Here is a 19,764-nt window from a genome sequence, read left to right as displayed (position 1 = left end):
ACCACAAGCGGTGAGCGTGATACCGCTGGGCCATGTCAACGCTCACTTCAACACGTCCTTGTTTAAGAATATTATTTTTTTGTGGTGGCCCTGGTGAGTCAGAGCTCAGAACGCTGAGCTGCCACCGCTTAACCTCATTATAACCACGTGTGGTTGTAATGAGGTTATCTGGTGTAATGAGTTTGATGGTCTCAGCTTGGTCAACAATGACTGCATATCACATTACATTTGGTTCCACGCTTAATTTGACTAACACTCCAGCTCCGAGAAATAAAACCTTGGTATAACTGTCGTATGATGAACATTTACTCTCGTTTGCACGGTGGGAAAGTGCTGCCCCCTATTTCATAGAAAAGAGGTCAATTGAAGGGATTTTAGAGGTAGCTCTGCAATAGTCACTTGCACAGGCCGTTCTCTGCTAAAGATCCAATCACATTCTTTGTCTCGTGATATAAAGCTGCTGGTACAGTCGGGATTAAATTGGGGATTTTTTAATGTTATTTTTCCTCGGTTCAATTAATTACGGTTGAAAGAATGATAAAATATTTTTTGGGAAAGGTAAGGAGTGGAGCTCTGTCGAAGCTAATGTGGACGGGCAAAAAAATTAGTCTTGAGAATATGATGCAGCTCTTTTTCAGAAGCGACCTGGCCACAAATGATAACTCAACGAAGTTGTGTATCATGTGGAAATTTTCGCAGCCAAATACTCTGTACGTACGCTTCTAAACGTGGAGGCAACAACCCGGAGGACAAGGAGATAAATCCACGGGACCATGGGGAGAACACACAAACTCAAAATATGCAGGCGTCAGGATCGGGATGAAATCCACAACCTCCTGTATACCAGGCGAGGTAGTTAACATCTCGCCACCGTGGCATTCTTATATTAAGGTTCACAAACCTAAGCTTGAGCCCTTGCATCAAAGCTCGTGTCTTAGGCATCCTAGTTTGTTTGGTATTCTAACTTCAACAAATATTTGTGCACATTAGTTGATATTGTGTTACCTACAAGAGTAAAATCCTTTGCCCTTCCACTTGGCAGAAAGTGTATCTCGCCCTGGCACAAGCCACATGGATTCGTCAGCATCGTTACTTGTGTGAATTTAGGGTGTTAGGATTGACTCCTGAAAATCGGATAGACTGTCATGAGTCAGTGTGGCGATTCAGTTTAGAGAAATGTATTATTTTTCTTAACGTTGGGAGTGAACGTAGTGGACGCTAGTGGTTGTAAGGGTCACGTAAATTCATTACTTGCAGCATATATAAATAAAAAAAGTGAATTTTACGCTCGTATTGTTATATTAAGAATAGATATTAATCGGTGGATCAATAGTTACCAACCTTACTTTAAATCCTGTTCGAATGACTTTTGCTTTTGCAATTTTGTATTGAAATAAATAGATTCCAGTGGAGCGGTGGTGGTTTGGTTAGAGCATTGACACTATGACCAAACTGGTCCTCGGCCGCTGCCCCCCCCCCCCCCTTATCAACCCGCACTAATCAGCGTGGTGCAGCACGGTAAAACAACTTCGCCATAACCTGTTTGCTAAGGCATGGTAAAACAACCCCGCCGTAGCCAACACAGTGTGGGAGGTCCTCATCCAGCAACAAAGGGGCTCGAACGCACGTGAAGATTCATACAGGGAGGAACAATGTTCCACACTGCCCACCAGGGATTATTTAGCTGTCTGTCTGACTGTCTGTCTGTCTGTCGTACATAATATATAATACACACAGCTCTTTGATTGGTGGAGACCTTACAAACAGCTCTTTGATTGGTGGAGACCTACTGCCGGGTACGGAGAGGGGAGGTGCCTAAGGGAGGAGGGTCAGGGGAGGGGCCTAAGGAAGGGGGGAGTCAGGAGAGGGGCCTGAGGGGGGGGGGGTCAGGGGAGGGGCCTGAGGGGGGGTCAGCGGAGGGGCCTGAGGGAGTGGGGGTCAGGGGAGGGGCTTAAGGATATGGGGGGGGGGGTGCTCAGGGGAGGGGCCTAACAGAAGGGGGGTTAGGGGAGGGGCCTAAGGGAAGGGGGGTCAGGGGAGGGGCCTGAGGATATGGGGGGGGGGGGGGTGGTCAGGGGAGGGGCCTAAGGGAAAGGGGGTCAGGGGAGGGGCCTAAGGGGGGAGGGGCCTAAGGGAGGGGGGGGGGCGATAGTTCAGGGGGCTGTCTGCCTGGCTACCTAAAGTCAAGTTATCTTGTATACATACAGGTAGGAACAACAGGTTCCACACTGCCCACCAGGGATTATTTGTCTGTCTGTCGTGCACGAATGCGCTGTCCAACCAAGTTCCTACCTGCCCACACCGAAGGAACGTGTTTATTTTGTCAAACAAAGAATTCCATTGTGGGAGAATATTTCACACTAGAGAAGCTCGAATTGTGTGTACGTCACCACTTGCAGCCAGCATTCGTATAAGTCGTCCGGTAATTGCCGTTAAGTAAATGGCTGCACCGCATTGCTTCAACCCTTGAAACCAATGCGATCTTGCAATCTTTGTTGCTTTGTTTTAAACCCTCGTACAGTTCATAACATTGGCTGCTGGACAGCAGAATATATTGTTGCAGACTTCGTGTGATATTCTTGTTTTGTAGGATTGCTAACTAAACGGCTGGTTGTGAGTAGTGCATCCGAAACACATAACACTGTTATTGATGCTGCTGTCTTAATTCCCTTAATCAGGGGCTTGACCTCGCTGGCATTAGGTCTTCGTTGTGGAGCTGTTAGAGCATTTTGTAATCTCAGACCTAAGTAGTGTTCACTCAAGTGCAGCAATCAATTTTCGACAAGGTTATTTGGGGTGAAATGTACTGCTTTTGAAGAGGAAGAAGTAGTAACATTGCTTTCTAACTAAGGCTGGAAGCATTTATGCATGAGCAAAGTCTGTCCACAATGGGAGGGGGGTGCACCATATAACTCCCAACCTGTAGTATGACATTGTATTGTTAGTTGGGATTTACCCTATTTAAAATTGGCCAAGTTGAATTAAAGGATTTGCCAAAACTTTGAGACACGAATCAGTTTAAAAGTGACTTTGCGATGCGCCAACGCATCTTGCCCCGACAGCTTCTCTCCCCAGCTTTTCGCGCTGCTGATTAAATACCTCCGAAGACCAACGTCTGTCGGAAGGCGCATTACGCGATCAGTCTTCTAAAAAGGATGTTGCCTTCCTTGCCGATCGCCGCTGCTCTGCGCGTCCATGTGTAGCCGCAAGGACTCTGTGGAGAACGAGCTGAAGCGGTTTGACGCCACGAGGGTGGACGCGGACGACATCGTGGAGCAGATCCTGCAGACACAGGACTTCACGGCTGATCCCAACACAGAAGGTATGGATTGGTCTGTTTTTCTAGGTCACCGTACGCACAGCATCTCACGCCCCTCCCCCCCCTCCGTTTCCAAGACACTGACGCGGGAATCTTTTATTCGGTCGTTCGCCACTGTTGTGCTGTTTGTTGTTCTGGCTTCCGTAATGTTCACGTCATGAAAAAAGGGCTGTTCCATGCAAATAATTGAACCCGATGCTTATTAAAAATAAAAACAACCAGGTCAGATGTGGTTTCAAGTTTAAAGTGTATGTTGTTTAACCATGTGAGAACGTTTCGATTTAAAGCTTTCGTGACTGCAGGGATTCATCTTCTTGGTTCTTTCGGTAAAGTCACGTAGAAGGGAAATAATACAAATAAAACAGATTACGTGACTTTACCGAAAGAACCAAGAACATGTGAGAACGCTTGAGGGCCAGGATAAGTCTCACCAAAATGACGAAACCAAAACGATTACAAAATAAAATCTACAGACATGAGAGCATAGAAGCACAGAACTATGGATGTTGCTGCATAATACAGCCCTGCAGCTTTCAACAACAGCCTGGCATGCATGGGGTGGTCACCCGTAAAAAAATACTATCCAGCCCTACATTTGCTTAGCTTTTGAGATCTGACGAAGATCTGGCACATTGGGGGTGATTTTGGTCATAGGGAATTGTGGTATATATTGGTTTCAATAGTTACATAGCAGTGTTCACACAGTGTTGACATATGGTGATGTATTATTATGAGTAGGTCTTTTGAAGGTTACTGCAATCATTTTTTTAAAGCATGCACTTTGCCAAAACAATAGACTGCACTTTTGATTGATCAAATTGAACGAATTTCCAGACTTCGTTTTTTACAAATAAAAGTGGTCCCTTTCATGTTGTTGGTAGTTTCACAAGCAATCACCCACAGTGCCCTGGGTTGATAGAATGTGGTTTACATGCATTGATTTAAGGATACGGACATGGCTGTTTCAATCGCCAACTATAAACTTGGCAGGTAATTGCCTCTAATTTAAAATTGTTCACACGAACAGCATAGAAAACGTAAAAAAAAACTAGGTTGGGTGGTGAAATGGTTGCTTGTGTGAAAAAGAGAAACCCTTTGTCGACATTCTTTGCGGACAAGATTTGTTGCAGACTGCTACGCCAAGGTATTCCATTCATTTTTGTCAAGAGTGCGATTCGAAACTCGGTCACGAGGGTGTTGCATCCACAATTCACATAAATGAAGAAGCCACCCATCTGCCCTGCACATGGTTTACAAAAAAAAATTCCTCAGCTAGCTCTCATCAGGGCCAATTTTCGACAATGCAGCCCATCGTGAAAGTTCCACGTCAAGGCTGGCACTTATAATTTTTGTCGGTCTTTGATGTTTTCCAGATGAGGGCCTCAGGCTGTTTGTGAAGAGGGATGGAACCACGGGGCTGAAATAATAAAAAAAGGATCCAGCCAAGAAGAAAACACGTGCAGCAAAATGTCCACGTTGGTCACGCTCTGGAGTGTACATAATACGCCTGGGGCCAGTGACGTTAGTCTTGGAGAGACGATGCTTGTGGAGCATCGTGGCGTGGCGGCGGTTGCTGCGTGCTAAGCATCATCCTGCTCAGACGACTACGTAGGCCCTGGCATAATGGGGGCATTGATACAAATGTTGAGCCACCACATCAAATGAACAAAAATAGCACGAGATAACTTGAATGCCACTTTATTGTACAAACTGAGCCTGCCGGAGTTTTTATTTTTTGTTCAATTTTTATGTTAGCCTTTCAATCTTCCTGCTTCCGATGACATCCATAAAGTTAATTGCATTACTGAGCTCTTCATGCAGCACAAATTACAACTGTATTGGGCGTCGTGTGTGCTGTTGGCACAGAAAAGGCCAGAGTCGGCTCACTTTTGTTGCTCACAAAGGAGCTAAAGTGACTCCTTGAATCCCTAATCGAATGCTGCATGTTTTTTTTTAATTAAAACATTGTGGAATGATGTTTACCGTTCGCCGCACCATTGCTTAGTTGTAAGCTGCACACGGTCGATATGAGTATTTACAATGTGTGTGCATTTTAGTTTTTCAAGTGGTGCTGTGTTGTCACGTGCTGCGGGAAACGTCAACAAATTCGATGTGTCAGATTATCCTGATTGTGCTTTTAGAGTCATCGGCAAAGCGCGAGCGCATCGGTGACCGTGACGACATGGCTTTGTTTAGCGAGTCGAGTAATTTTGCAGGTGTGGCTTTTATATGACTTACAAATATGATTTCTGAATGATGGACACAGGAAAAATCTGATTTGTTAAACCTTGACTGTAATTCCACCTCGTGTTGCAGTATTATGAATATGAAACAATTGACTAGTTGTTATGATGTGCAAATGCTTTTACAATTAAAACGTGTTGGGATTCCTCCCTATAAAACTGCATCAACAACAGATTTGTGTATGTCCTGATAATGGAATCAATGTATTTTTGCCTAATCACTTATATTTTCATTTTATTACTACGATATTTTTTCAACAATCGTGATCGTCTTGACATTCTTAAGCTGATAGCTGAAATGTTAAGTATTTTTTTAAGTAGCTTGTGAACATCGTATAACGCATTGTATAGCTGTGGGTACACTGCACATTTGTTGGCACAATTCACGGCTTGTGATCCGGTCAAGGGGCGAGCAACATTTGAAAATGTCTTTGAAATTAGAACATTCAAATTATAACCACGCCATTGTTCTTTATCTCACTTAGTATAATGATTAAACTTGGTACAACTTGTCTTACTGGCTGAGGCACTGATATGAATAGCAGTAGAAATAGCCCGAGAAGTTCAGTTTTGGCTGATTGAATACAATTGCAGTGTTGACCGGATCTCGAGCTGTTTGCGTGTGCCAACTTAGCATCATGTGTCTTGGGATTCATGATTAATTTTATATTTCTGCCATGTGACCAGCGGGCTGGTTGCCTCTTTCTGGAAAATGTAGTTGTTTTTTTTGTTTACTTGATGTACGTACGTACCTTCCTTAGCTAGTAGTGAAATGTTTTTTTTGCAGTCTTATAAAATTCAGGTTTGAATAAAAAAACAAACAAAAACTCGAGCATAGTTTCTTTTCCTCCCAAACTCGGTGAAAATCCTGTCTTCCCAAGGTTGCTAAGTGCGATTTGCACTCGGCAAGGGTCCGTTTGAGTTGACAATAAATCTGGCACCTTCCCAGCCTGTGGAAGACATGGGAGGTTATGCCATTTTTGTTGGTGATTTGGAGTAATTTTTGGGGGATTTTTTTTTTACAACTTTGGACTTTGCTGAACCAAAATTATTTGGGACACATTAACAGCTGACACTTGAGTGCATGGTATACATTAAGTACACTCATGATGCAAACTAAAACAATGAGCCATGTCCCTGTTGGACAAGTGTTACAATTTAAATACTGGAAGACCACTATTGTTTTGTCTAAATCGTAGCCTATTATAGAAATTGCTGCTCGTTGAGTTGTTTTGTATTACATGTAATAAAACTTGCACACTAAAATGACAATACATAACTACACATTTCCAACTTTGCTATTTTTATGCGCAGACATAAAATGCACTCCAAACGCTCTTTTCCCATTGTAAAAGAACTGTGTATCCTGTCAATGCTCGCGTAAAGTGTTTTGAAATGTACATGTTATTGCGTGTTGCACCTTTCATCGTGCCATAGTGAAGCATTGCCAGTGTCGGTTCTTTTGAGTGTTATTTTTGCGAACAAGAAAAAAATGGAACTTATTCCCTGGTGTTTAAAAGAGCATTTTTGCATGGTCCAAAATGCATCGGCATGTTAGTGTACGTTTCCAAAGGTCAACATGTGTTTCCCTTTTTTTTGTATAAAACATTTAGAATTTTCACTTTTGTGTTTTGGATTTATTGCCTTCCACCTGTTTGTGTGCATGAAGAGTGGATTGCAGATATTGTACTGGTAGGAACCCACGGGTTCCACCAGCCCACAGGGGATTATTGTGTCCGTCCATCGTGCAGGGAGGGGCTGGGTGGGGAGGGTGGGGCTGGGTGGGGAGGTGAGGGTGGGTGAGGGGCTGGATGGGGAGGGGCTGGAGGGGCTGGGTGGGGGGTGGGAGGGGTGGGGCTGGAAGGGGCTGGGTGGGGCGGGGATGGGTTGGGAGGGGCTGGTCACCCCGTGGTGCCCTTATAAAACTCAACGTTTAACCTACTCACGCCGGCTTGTGCCCGCCCTCACAGTCGGGCATATTTGCGGAATACACCACGCCGCCGTTGACCCTGGCCATTGGCCGAGCAACCCAACGTTCCTACCAGCTCCCTCCGCAGGAATGTGTTTTTTGTGATACGGTATTCCGAGTAACCCAAGTAGTGCAGCAACAGTCATAAGACCTTTGTCCACTGGATCCCCGTCCACTGCTGGATGAAGGCCTTACCAGGCCATGTCGGCCACGGGTCAGGGTAAGTTTGGCATTAGTTACGTGAAGATTACACGTACCTTCTCAAGAATGATTAGGCCGATTGCCTACTGCCAGTGCCATTCATGGGGGGGTGGGGGGTGCTGGGCTCAGGGCAATTTAACTGCGGCCCACCCTAAAGCCTTACAACCAAACCAGAAGTATTACACTTGACACCGTGACGTCGAAACGTGGGGCCCCCCAAAGTGCAGGGCCCAGGGCGGCCGCCCCCCCGATGTGCCGTACCCTCGGGACGTCTCTGCATACTGCCGTGGCCAAGGGGTCAAACCCCACACCTGGGCTGTCAATCTTATCCAATCGAAGGGGGGGGGGCACTATTTTATTAAATCCATGTGTAGTGCAGTTTATAACATAAACACATGACATTGTTAGAAATGCTGATTTTGTTTTAATGATTGAGAAAATAGAAGCATAGAAGTCCGCTCACAACTTTTCATTCTTTTTTTTGCAGGTCGAAATCTTCGACCAACTCGGACAAAATGCACTGACTACAGTGACAATAACTTCTGAAGGCAACGTATTATTCCCCCGTCTGCAAAACGAAGCCTAATATGTTTTAAAGAGATCTGATGCTGTCATAACTTCTGGATTAGCTCTTAAATAGGACCATGGACGATCAAATGGAAAATTAACATGACGGGGTTGCAGAACTCGCCTTCCAATGTCAAACAAAAAAATATTGCCAGAAAATCTACCAACAATGTAATATTTTTGCCATTAAAATAAAAGTTAATTTCGTTAAGCATCTTAAAAAAGCATTAAGATATTTAATTGTCAATAACATATCTTTATCATGTGCTAAATATCTGCACACAACAGGTGACCTAACAGGTTTACAAAGATTTTTTTTTAGCACAGTACCTCATTTGAGTGACTGTTAATGCATAGCTCTTAAATGTATCTGAATCTGTATACTGGCCCATTATCATTAACCCAAGTGCCACATACATCCACTCAAGAGATGAACTCAAAACATGACCAAAGTCCAGTACTTTCAAAACGGGTTGTCAACTCCTCTCCAGTGATGGTGTCTCCATTTATACCGATCTCAACGTGTAAATCAGGTCATGTTCACTTCTCATTGCTGTTTCAGTTGAATTGCCGTACAAAGACGGCTGGAGAAACATGTGGACTGCAATTTGCCATCTCGACTACGAATAACGTCTCCCCCCCCAGTTCAGCTCTTGGTTCTCTGGCAAATGACACACGATGCCCGTCTCATCATGGCTGAGCTGGAAGTTGCTTGTGGACTTGATAACCTCTCGCAGTTGCTCCACAGAACTGCACAGCTTCTGCACCTTATCCGAGATGTAAATCATGGCCAAGTCTATCACGACCTCTGTGCCGTTAGACACAGCTTTGATGGCCGTCTGCCTCGCTGGAGGCCAGCCTCGAGCGGGGCGCGACACGGCGCCGTCGGATTGAGTTTCGTATCCTGAGCTGGAGCGCCGGGCAAAGGCCCCCGAGTCGGAGTGAGGAGACGCGGCGCAGCTCGTTGGCGGTGACGGGAACGTGGGACTTCCGCCGGCGGGAGTGGCGTTGGCGCCGCAGAAATCATCGCGCTCTTCCTGGTATCGTCGCACAGATCCGTCTACGAGGAACTTCACCTCAAACAGCAGCATCGCGTCTCTGCAATGCTTGTCCTGCAAGGTCGGGAACACAAACTCGAACACCTGAAAAAGAGAAAAGTGTTACGAGAGAGGGGGTGTCCGTAGTAAAGGCGGGATATATGCGGCGCATAGTAAAAAACAATAAACGGGACAGTTTAACACGTAGGCTTTCGCGACCAATGTTATTCATAATCAACGTTTTTGGGTTTAGATCGCGTTTATTTATAAATGTGTCGTAACCCTCCACCACCCGACACGGCCAATCAGTAAAAATGTGTCACGTTGACAAAGACAAATAGTTCACTGCTTTAGCCCACCGGTGTGTTGAAGCCACAGTACTCAAATTGTAAATGTTGTGGCTTCAACACACCGGTGGGCTAAAGCAGTGAATAAACGGGACGTCAATTCATCTTCTTGGTTCTTTCGGTAAAGTCGGAAAGACAGCGTCTGAATGACAGACCTGTTCTTCACCTGAGGACGGCTGCTTGCGTTGTGGCCGAAACGTCGTGAGAATGATTTTATTATGTTTTATTTTTATTATTTATTATTTCCCTTCTACGTGACTTTACCGAAAGAACCAAGAAGATGAATCCCTGCAGTCACGAAAGCTTTAAATTGGGACGTCAAATGTATTATATTTTTACGAGGTGCATGCATACATGTGTGCGCATACTCAAAAGATGTTTCCCACAGGCGAGACATCCCTGCTTACCAATATAACTGTCACCCGAATATATACGAGTGTTACAATTCATCGTTGTTGTTCATTGCACACAACACTGATGAAAAAGTATTGAAGCGTCATGGTTGTTAAAATGTTCACGATGGAAGGTGATTTGCAATTCTGCGGCTGACAGAGCGTACACAGCCAAGGCCAATTTAACAACTACTGCCACCTTTTAAGGCTGAAGGCATGTATGCGTGGTGAATGATGGTGCATTAGAGTATTGCACCTAGAACACTGTTCCCGAGTTCAATTGCCAGCCATGGCTAACAATGCAGAAAACACCAACACATTCATCTATAACGCTGCCTTAAAATGTAAAAAAAGTAATTTATGATGACTTTACAGATGATGGCCCTTCTTCATAGTACGTGAGAGAGGATAAGAGTTGGAGACAATGGGTCAGTAATATCTGATTAACACAGTTGGATTTCGATTTAAAGCTTTCGTGACTGCAGGGGTTCATCTTCTTGGTTCTTTCGGTAAAGTCACGTGGAATGGAAATAATAAAATAATAAAAATAAAACATAATAAAGTAATATAATAAAATAATAACACAATATTTTAATTATTTTTAAAAAGTTGTATTTTTATTATTTTATTATTTCCATTCTACGTGACTTTACCGAAAGAACCAAGAAGATAACACAGTTGGCTTCGTATGGTGCGAAAGAAGTTCAACATACACAGGAACCGATCCTGGGTACCCACTTCAACTCACATTGATGAGTGCAGTATGGTCAAAGAACCCCCATTAACAACATGGAATGGACCTCATTCAACATTAGTTTTACAAAGGGCTATAATTCATAGTGATTAAAGTTGCATTACGGAATATAGCTCTTGAGGTGATAATTGGCGTCATCTGGTCCAACACCATGTGAGACGAGGCTCTAAGGAAAGCTGTCTCGGGTGTGGACCAATCAACTTCAAGGACAGTGCATACATTATCAGAGTTATGTTTTTTGTTTGCATTATGACTGCAGGTATTGTGGTCTATGCAAACATGACTCCTTGTAAAAAAAGGTGTCAGTTTTGTTGCCAGATAAAAGGGTAAACAACCAATTGTTATATTTTTTACTGGCAAATGAGGTTCCAATGGAGCTCTTGAGGTGTTATGGCTCACACAGTACACGTGCATCAATGACAAGTTAACAGCCACTGCTGCCATTATGGTCGAGTTTAACAAGAGATAATACTGCAGGGCACCTACCAGCTCGTAGCGACCTCCGGTGTCTTTGACGGTGCGATGAAGGCTTTCCAACCATGGGTTGGCCTTCTCAAAGATGGCCATCTGAGAGCAGAAGCCCAGATGGTGGTGGCCCGGAGGCGCCAGACCGACGCCACTGAAATAGACGCTGTACCCGTACGTCCGCGCCGCATCCGTGCACCTGCCAACACAGCCCCTCGTTAAAATAATTACAAACTATTGAGAGTTTTAAAAATATAAATCGGGTGAAATTGTGGTTGATTATTTTTATACTCTTTGGTTCTTTCGGCAAGTAAAAACATTTGTGTGATTTGTTTTATTTTATTTCTAACTACGTGACTTTACCGAAAGAACCAAAGAGTATGATTTCCTGCAGTCACGAAAGCTTCAAATCAAGATTGATTATTTTTTTCATCAAAGAACACGAATAGCTTGTTTTATTGTAGCCATTAAAATCTATATATAATTGTGTTTTTTTTTAAATGTTAGTTCTAAATCACTGCCAAGTGTAATTATTTTGCTCTGTCCAATGTTATTAGTCATTGCAAAATTAAAAGTGTCAACCTAAAACATGCTGACAAATTATATGCCCATTGGGACACCGGCTTTTACACTCGAATCTCGATGCTCGGGACCTCAAAACACTTCTTGCCATTAACTATTGCACTCCTCTGAGGGTTGACGGTGTGTAGCCAGTGCCTGATTAAGCTAGTGTGGGGCCTGTAGCATATGTTATAAAGGGGCCCCATAAATAAAATAACAAATATTAAAACACAAATGTTTTACTTGCATAGTAAAGTCATTGTATTTTTTCATTTGCTATACAGCCAGATAATACGACAAATCGCTAACCTTAAACACCCAGTCATTTTCTTGGTTCTTTCGGTAAAGTCACGTAGAAAGGGAAGTAATAAAATAAAATAATTCTCACGACGTTTCGGCCACAACACAAGCAGCCATCCTCAGGTGAAGACGGCTGCTTGCGTTGTGGCCGAAACGTCGTGAGAATTATTTTATTATGTTTTATTTTTATTATTTTATTACTTCCCTTCTACGTGACTTTACCGAAAGAACCAAGAAGATGAATCCCTGCAGTCACGAAAGCTTTAAATCGAAACCCAGTCATTTATAAAAGTTGAAGGCAGTATAGTACTATAGTAATAGAGCAAGTGGAATCACTGAACCGGAATTGAAAGCTTAAAAGTATTTAGCGTGGGGCCCTTGAAAGTGCGGCACCCGTAGCATGTGTAGCTACTCGTGCTACTAGGTTAATCCGGCACTGTGTGTAGCACCTCCCTCCACTTCTCTCTGTCCTCCACCAGTCTTGCTGCCGAGTCAATTAATCAATCATGTGTATGCATTTAGTCAAGCATCATTGGGTCTCAGTACTCTTTTTGTGAATATCTTGCATTGAGATGCTTGGGCAACTGGGTGTTTTGTAAGAAGGCGGAAACCAGACGACCGCGAGAACATCCACAGACATGAGAAGATAAAGCTCAAAGCTACACGAGGATTCATTCATTTAATTCATTTGGCTGTACTGATATTTCCCGGCCACCTCACAAGCCAAAGGGATTAGCAGGTTCAACAATTCTGCGTGTGAGCCACCAACCCCTTGCGTTCAAAAAAAAAGAGCTGGATTACAGGCATGCCAAACACGTGTAAGATCAGTATAAGCAGGAGACATTAAAACTGGCCCCTCGAAGTTGATTATTATCGACCTACCCAAGAAAAACGGCCATTAATATTACAGATGAATACGATCATCAGCGATCGCATAATCTGAATCGAAATAATATTAGATTTTTTAATCCCATGACATTTTCATTGTAGAGTAGAAGCTAAATATAAGCACATGCAATTAAAGAAACGTCGCGAGAATTATTTTATTATGTTTTATTTTTATTATTTCCCTTCTACGTGACTTTACCGAAAGAACCAAGAAGATGAATCCCTACAGTCACGAAAGCTTTAAATCGAAATTTAAAGTACGGTTCTCATGTAATAATATTTTTTTCTCATTCATCAAGGAAAGCCACAACGAATCGTTGGATTCTTTTTCAGGTGGGGTCCTGCTACATTGGGATTTTATTTGAAGATGTTTCCTGCCAATTAATGAGTGCTTTTTTTACATGTTGGAGGAAACTGGACCACGCAGAGAAAATCCACGCACGCGAGGGGGTAACACTCTATCCCCGTCTAGATGGAAATAGATGGAGATTAGTCCACACATGCTGTACCACCATCTCCTGGCGACCCAGAGTATGGCACCTCGACAACCACGGGAAAGGAGTTTCACAACATGAGTGCGATCCAACAACCCTGACCTCCACAGTGCTAGATTACAGGCGTGCACCACCATCGCCCACCACCGTATAAGAAACACATCCTTCCACTGGGGGGTGGGGGGGAGGAATGCAAAGAGCAACTTCTGATACAAACACACTACATTGGATCTCAGCACAACTAGGTGGCCGGCCATCGAACAAAAACAGTGACTGCATCGCGCTTTCAGATGTGCCTATGCGGCCGTCTGGAACGCTCTTTCTTACGATATTAGAAAGCCACTTGAGCTATGCACTTTTAAATCTAGATTGAAAACTCATTTCTTTTGACCTAAAATTAGCACGGTTGGCTACACATGGTGCGAAAGAAGTCCAACATTATATATACAAGGGGTGTTCTTATATCCAGCTTCTGCTGCATTCCTATAAAATAATTCACACAAGGATGGCACACCACTGACCACCGACAGCGGTTTAGTTGTTTTCCTCCCTCTGGCGCCACGGTAGTGAGATGGTAACTGCCTCGCCTGGTATACAGGAGGCATGGGTTCGATCTCGACCCTGACGCCTGTATATTTGGAGTTTGTATGTTGTCACTGTGGTCGTGTGGATTTTTCTCCAGGTACTCCGGTTTTTCGCCTCCCAATTTAGAAACATGCATTAAGCATATTTTGCTACTATACATTTCCACATGGTAAACCACTTCGTTGAGCTATCATTTGTGGCCAGGTCGCTTCTGACAAAAGAGCTCTATATAGCTCGTTGGGCCTTACCTGGTAAAATAAAAAAATAGTTTATATTGTAATAAATGTGGATACAGAGCCATACCATGCCTGGAACTGTCTCCGCGTCCACTCGAAGCGATGGTCCCAGTGCCGGAGCCCTTTTAGGCCGGGCAGCAGCACATTGAACTCCACGTTGGGCGTGGTGATGACGGCCACTTGAGGGGACACGTAGCCCAACAGCACCCCGGGCAGTGCAGCCAGCACTTCTGGGTCCAGGTGCTCTATCCTGCCAGTGGAAAATCAACTGCATTAAAGAAAGCAAGTGCTCGTTAATGTAATAGTTCTCAGACTCGATGAGATGGTGATTCTAAAATATTAAGCTTAGTCATCCAATTGAATTAATCAACACCTACGTTAAATATACAAGTGATTGCAGCATTTGATGTATTTCTTAGAAGTGAAGTTACAAGATTTATAATAGAAATCTGTCAAGTTTGAGGGTCCTATTTGGATGTCAATGTACTGCACGTTTTAATTAAAATGGCTATTTATATAATTCCAATGTCATGCGTTAACGACTTATGGTGTTGAAGATGATTAAACATTCTAAGATGGGGTTCTAATCCAGAACCAAAAACAAATGCTGAATAAAAATGCTTTGTTTACAGTACACGAAAGCTTACAATAATTGGCACAACAAACATTTCATAGTTTGTGAAAAATATAAATGTAAGGGAATTAGCATTAACATTTCCATTATGACATTTGCCATTTTTTTGTTGTTAAATAGATCATAGAGAAAGTGTGAACGGTCATATCATCAAGAGCCAATCGGTATTATACGATTGACACATGTAAGTTCATTTTCGATTTAAAGCTTTCGTGACTGCAGGGATTCATCTTCTTGGTTCTTTCGGTAAAGTCACGTAGAAGGGAAGTAATAAAATAATAAAAATAAAACATAATAAAATTATTCTCACGACGTTTCGGCCACGTCGTGAGAATCATTTTATTATGTTTTATTTTTATTATTTTATTACTTCCCTTCTACGTGACTTTACCGAAAGAACCAAGAAGATGTAAGTTCATATTTGGCAGATCCATTTAACTGCCGTTGCATTGAGCTCATCTCCCTTCTAGGCCTCACTGAAAAAGGAAATAATTACAGTTCGACGCAGCTGACAAAGTCGTAGCCGCGCAAACTAGGATCCCTGTCTGCCACGGAGCCGTGGTAGAGCCTGACGGTGAGGCGGTTGTCCCTGGGTATGAGGTAGTCGCACGGAAGAGGTTGCAGCGTGTGCCTGCGTGAAAAATAAAAGGCAAGTTACATTTTAACAAGTGCTACATCAGCTGACCGGCGGTTGTGTAAAGGTCGCGTGGCAGCTCGAACACTTGTGTCCCACTGCTGTACTGTGGGAGACTACAATGCGAGTCGATACAAAAGGAACCGTAAAAGCTCACGAGTTGTGAATCAATACGCGTCTGTCAGTGTCCACGCCAGCCAACTCTTCCACGTAGGGCTCCCATTTGATTTTCTGAAGCAGTTTGCATTCAGAGCAGCCAAAATCAGCCATCTAAAGAGTGAAAACAAGAGACACCATTCTAGTTATGACCTGAAATTTAAATATTGTCTCAGGTGTGAGTTATATATACATTCTTGATTTGAAGCTTTCGTGACTGCAAGGATTCATTCATATTCTTAGGTTTTTTCGGAAAAGTCACGTAGGTAAAAAATTTAAATTAAGCTTCCGTCTTCTGAAGACGAAAGCTTGTGTTGCCTCCGAAACGTCGTGATTTTTATTTGATTTTACTTTTATTAATTAAAATTTTTTACCTACGTGACTTTACCGAAAAAAACCTAAGAATATATATACACTGCGTGTCATTTTTGTGTAAATGTGTTAATTATATACACATTCATTACCCTGTTCAGAGCTGTAAGATCTTACCTGACACACTCAGAAAACCAAACCATATTTCTTGAAATAAGAAAATAAATAAAGATTGGCCTTACATACTATGGTTTAACTTCAGAGATAAAAGCGGCACAGTTCAAAATATATTACTTCAATGTTGATAGATAGCCATGAACTAGAACACATTGATGCTGGGGGTGTTGTAGATAATCCATGTCAATGTTTTTTTTTTAAGACCATTTTCGGGAGATTCTTGTGTTGGGATGTTTGGCTAATCCCATTTGAAAAGTGTTAAGCACGTGGGAGAAAACTTGCTTACCTCAAGAAACATCACGAATACATGGGGATAACACCGACATATACATATAGAACAGTTCGTAAACCCACTTAGTGTGCTGCAATCTCCGGGCCATTGTTTTTGGGCGTTTCAAAATTCTATGGGATGCACCGAAAAGCATACATACCAAACTATACTGGGTATAATAGCTTGAAAAAGTAATAAAAAAAACGTCTCAGTCACGCAAGAGGCATATATCACACTGGGGGATCAAAGTTAAACCAGCAGTCTGCGTGAGATGCCTGGCTTGTGTTGCACACATGCTGGGGGGAGAAGAAACTGGAAATAAGCTGTGGATGGAGGTCATTAAAACTGTTTCCGCTCACTCTTCGTGGCCTGTATTTCTTGACGAGCTGCACGATGGCCTCGTAGCGCTGCTTGTAGAGAGCGGGGGTGAAGAGAGGCTTGTCTTGAGGCCATGCTGGCCCGGCTCCCTGCCCATGGCCGGCATCCATCGCAGCCGCTGACCTCTGCGGCACTGCGTGTCGCAAAGAGAGACACCGTGGCAAGAGGGCAGTGCAGCTCAAAGCAATGCAGATGATTTAAGACTGACCATGTACACGCACAGTGATGATGTGATATTTATGCACAGGATACGCTGTCACGCTCAAAGATCAAAGTTCCACGACGGATATTAAACAGACTAATTTAACCAATCAACTGTGAACTATCACTTTTACGATGAGCTATATATGATCAATGACCTTAAACCTATGCAATATAAATCATGACACTTTTTTTCACCTTGCTGATCTTAAGCGGCTCTCCATTCCTCAAATGTTTTGAGCTGAGAGTGACAGACAGTTTTGTAAAACTAAGAAAAATACGGGTAATATAGTCTGTACTTTGTTTTTGGCTGTTGTTGCTGGGTCAACACTCAACCAACAGCAAACTTAGTCGACTTTCCAGTTTGTTAAAATTAAACCTATCCACACTACATATATGCCTTATCAAGGACCTTTGGTGAGGGATCAGTTATTTTTTCATAGAAGAGCTTACAATTAAACATATTTTGGTCTTCTTTTCGGCGTGATAAACAACGTCGAAAGCAAAACATTGACAGAAAATCATCGATGACATCTTATTGGAGGGACCAACATCAATGTCAAAAATGGTGTATCCCTAACTTCAGTCCAGCCTAAGTGATGTGGTATCCAAGTGCATCTATTTGAGTCTTCTCATTACATCTTTCTCCCATCTATCTCATATTTCCCTTGTGAATACATCGCCCCACTGGATACATCTCTTTCCCGTCTCTGGAATATCTTTCTGTCTTAAACTGGTACGTCCCAAGAGCTCTCATCTCCCTTGTATGTCTCTTATGGATATCTCCATCATATCTCTCTGCGTAACACCCACCGCTCTCTCGTATGCCTATTGTGAATTCCACGTTCTATCTCCATCACAGCTCTTTCGAATACTGTATATCTCGTTCCTATAATGATGTTTGTGTTATGTGTGGATCTACGTATGTCAGTCAACTCGGTGCCTCTCAGACCGTCAAGATCAGACACCCAAGTTTGCTGCCATATTTTGTCATTTTAAAACATTCGGGGGGTGGGGGGGGGAGAAGAAAATAACATCCACACTTAAGTTGTTTATGCACCCAGCCAAAGGGATCTACGCAGCGTTTACACTTTCATCGTGTTATGCTGTTACACGCAGAGTATTAATTTAGAACGCAGTGAGAAGGGGGAGAAGAAAGCCCCCGTCTTTACATGGAAGTGCAGAGTAGCCATTCTGCGTCTTCACACCCGACTTTTAAATCCGCTGCCAACTGGAATCGTGAAAAACTAACAAAAATTGTAAAGAGATGATGATGATAATGATGATCATCATCATAATGAAGACCCAACATCGCCGAAGCCAAGCTGTGGGGATGGTGTTACAAGCCTGAATAGTGTTCGGGTGAGCCACCGACATGCACAAATACGCGTCGTGTGTCGTGCGTGTTCATGGAGGCGTCTGCATCGGTCTAAATTGCGGGGCAGTACAGCAACATCAATTGTGGTTGTTTTTCTCGTTGTTGTACCGAGTGGCACTGTGCCAAAAGTGGAGAAGTATGGCCAAATAACCTACCATGCGGTGGTGGGGAGAAGGCCCTCATCCAGCAGTGGATTGACACCACAATTGGGCGCTGCACGTGAATTACTCATTCATTGAGAAACTAGCAGCGAGTTGTATTTATGGCAATTTATCCAAACTCTAGTACTGTGTAGGATCAGTGTACTGCGACTACGTTGTCACAGGTCAATGTATTGCAATTACAAGTCCACTGCTACTGAAGATGTAAGTGCCGCAATTCCATCACTTCGAGATGAGAGGAAAAAATTGATAAAGGCCTCGGGTTAAATATGTCCAAAAAGAGAGGGGAGAAGGAGGAGGAAGAGGGGGTGAAGGAACAACATCCCATTCAAGACGACATTCACCTTCTTCTCGTTGATCTTCAAGAGGAGTCCGAAGACTTTTGTTGAACTCATTGTGCAGATTCATGGTGTCCAAACGCCAACGCTCCTACCTAGAAACACAACCAGCCCAGGTGGAGGGAAAATCTGCCCTTGAGTGAGTAATCGTTGCCACACACTTGCAATCGGGTAAATCGACGTGATGTAAAGATTGTGAGGTTAACAGCGGTAACAAATGACGACAGCGGGAAGAACGCAGCTTTTGCAAGGCAAGGTGGCACAGCTTGGCACACCGGGGCACGGTGCGTTGTGGGTTGAGTCAGCTGGTACGGGTGGCTCAACGCGTGTGTGAAAAGCACGTGTCTTTTAGTTTTTTTTTTCAATGAAATTTTTGTGGAGTCTATTTCAAGAACTTTATTACAAATTCTGCGTGAAAGGCTATTAATGCAATGTTTTTTTTTTACTTATTAAGGGAGGATTTAAAAAAAAGTTATTTAGTGTTGGTTGTATAATTGCTACCTGAAGGGGGAGACACGGTTAAAGCGTATTTATTGTGATGTAATGTGGGTGTGTAATTGCTATACTGTATTGAAATATTGCAATGAATAATACATAAAACATGACGTGCTTAAATGCTTATAGATACATTTAAATACTACTTTACTTGGAAAATAATATAATAGAATATTTAACATCATTGCATGTTAAGGGGTTGTTCCATTGTTATAAGTATTTGCAACAATGCAATACCAAAACATACATCTCTCTATGTTTCTTAGTTCAC

At 43.0% G+C, this 19,764-nt stretch overlaps 2 protein-coding genes across 15 annotated transcripts in view; one reads left to right on the top strand and one right to left on the bottom strand.

The window, feature by feature from the left end:
• Positions 1–7,183, top strand: part of LOC133341796 (early estrogen-induced gene 1 protein-like) — a 37,665-nt gene extending 30,482 nt beyond the window's left edge. For all 14 annotated transcript variants that reach the window (XM_061550532.1, XM_061550531.1, XM_061550530.1 and 11 more), the window contains 2 exons: positions 3,204–3,322; positions 4,693–7,183. In XM_061550532.1, coding sequence (XP_061406516.1) covers positions 3,204–3,322; positions 4,693–4,745 — 172 coding nt within the window. In that variant the 3' untranslated portion in view covers positions 4,746–7,183. The remainder of the gene's footprint in view (positions 1–3,203; positions 3,323–4,692) is intronic.
• Positions 7,184–8,299: 1,116 nt separating this feature from the next.
• Positions 8,300–19,081, bottom strand: HENMT1 (HEN methyltransferase 1). Its single transcript, XM_061550240.1, has 7 exons — positions 19,005–19,081; positions 16,902–17,053; positions 15,784–15,896; positions 15,489–15,623; positions 14,426–14,608; positions 11,316–11,493; positions 8,300–9,441 (listed from the first exon to the last, which is right to left on the bottom strand). The coding sequence occupies exons 1-7, from the start codon at positions 19,066–19,068 to the stop codon at positions 8,920–8,922; spliced, it is 1,347 nt and encodes a 448-aa protein (XP_061406224.1). The 5' UTR covers positions 19,069–19,081; the 3' UTR covers positions 8,300–8,919.
• Positions 19,082–19,764: the final 683 nt, after the last annotated feature.

Source organism: Lethenteron reissneri, chromosome 12, assembly GCF_015708825.2.
Source record: "Lethenteron reissneri isolate LAM-NWPU_2019-01 chromosome 12, ASM1570882v1, whole genome shotgun sequence".
Classification (NCBI taxonomy): domain Eukaryota; kingdom Metazoa; phylum Chordata; class Hyperoartia; order Petromyzontiformes; family Petromyzontidae; genus Lethenteron; species Lethenteron reissneri.
This window is presented reverse-complemented; position numbering and strand designations above follow the sequence as displayed.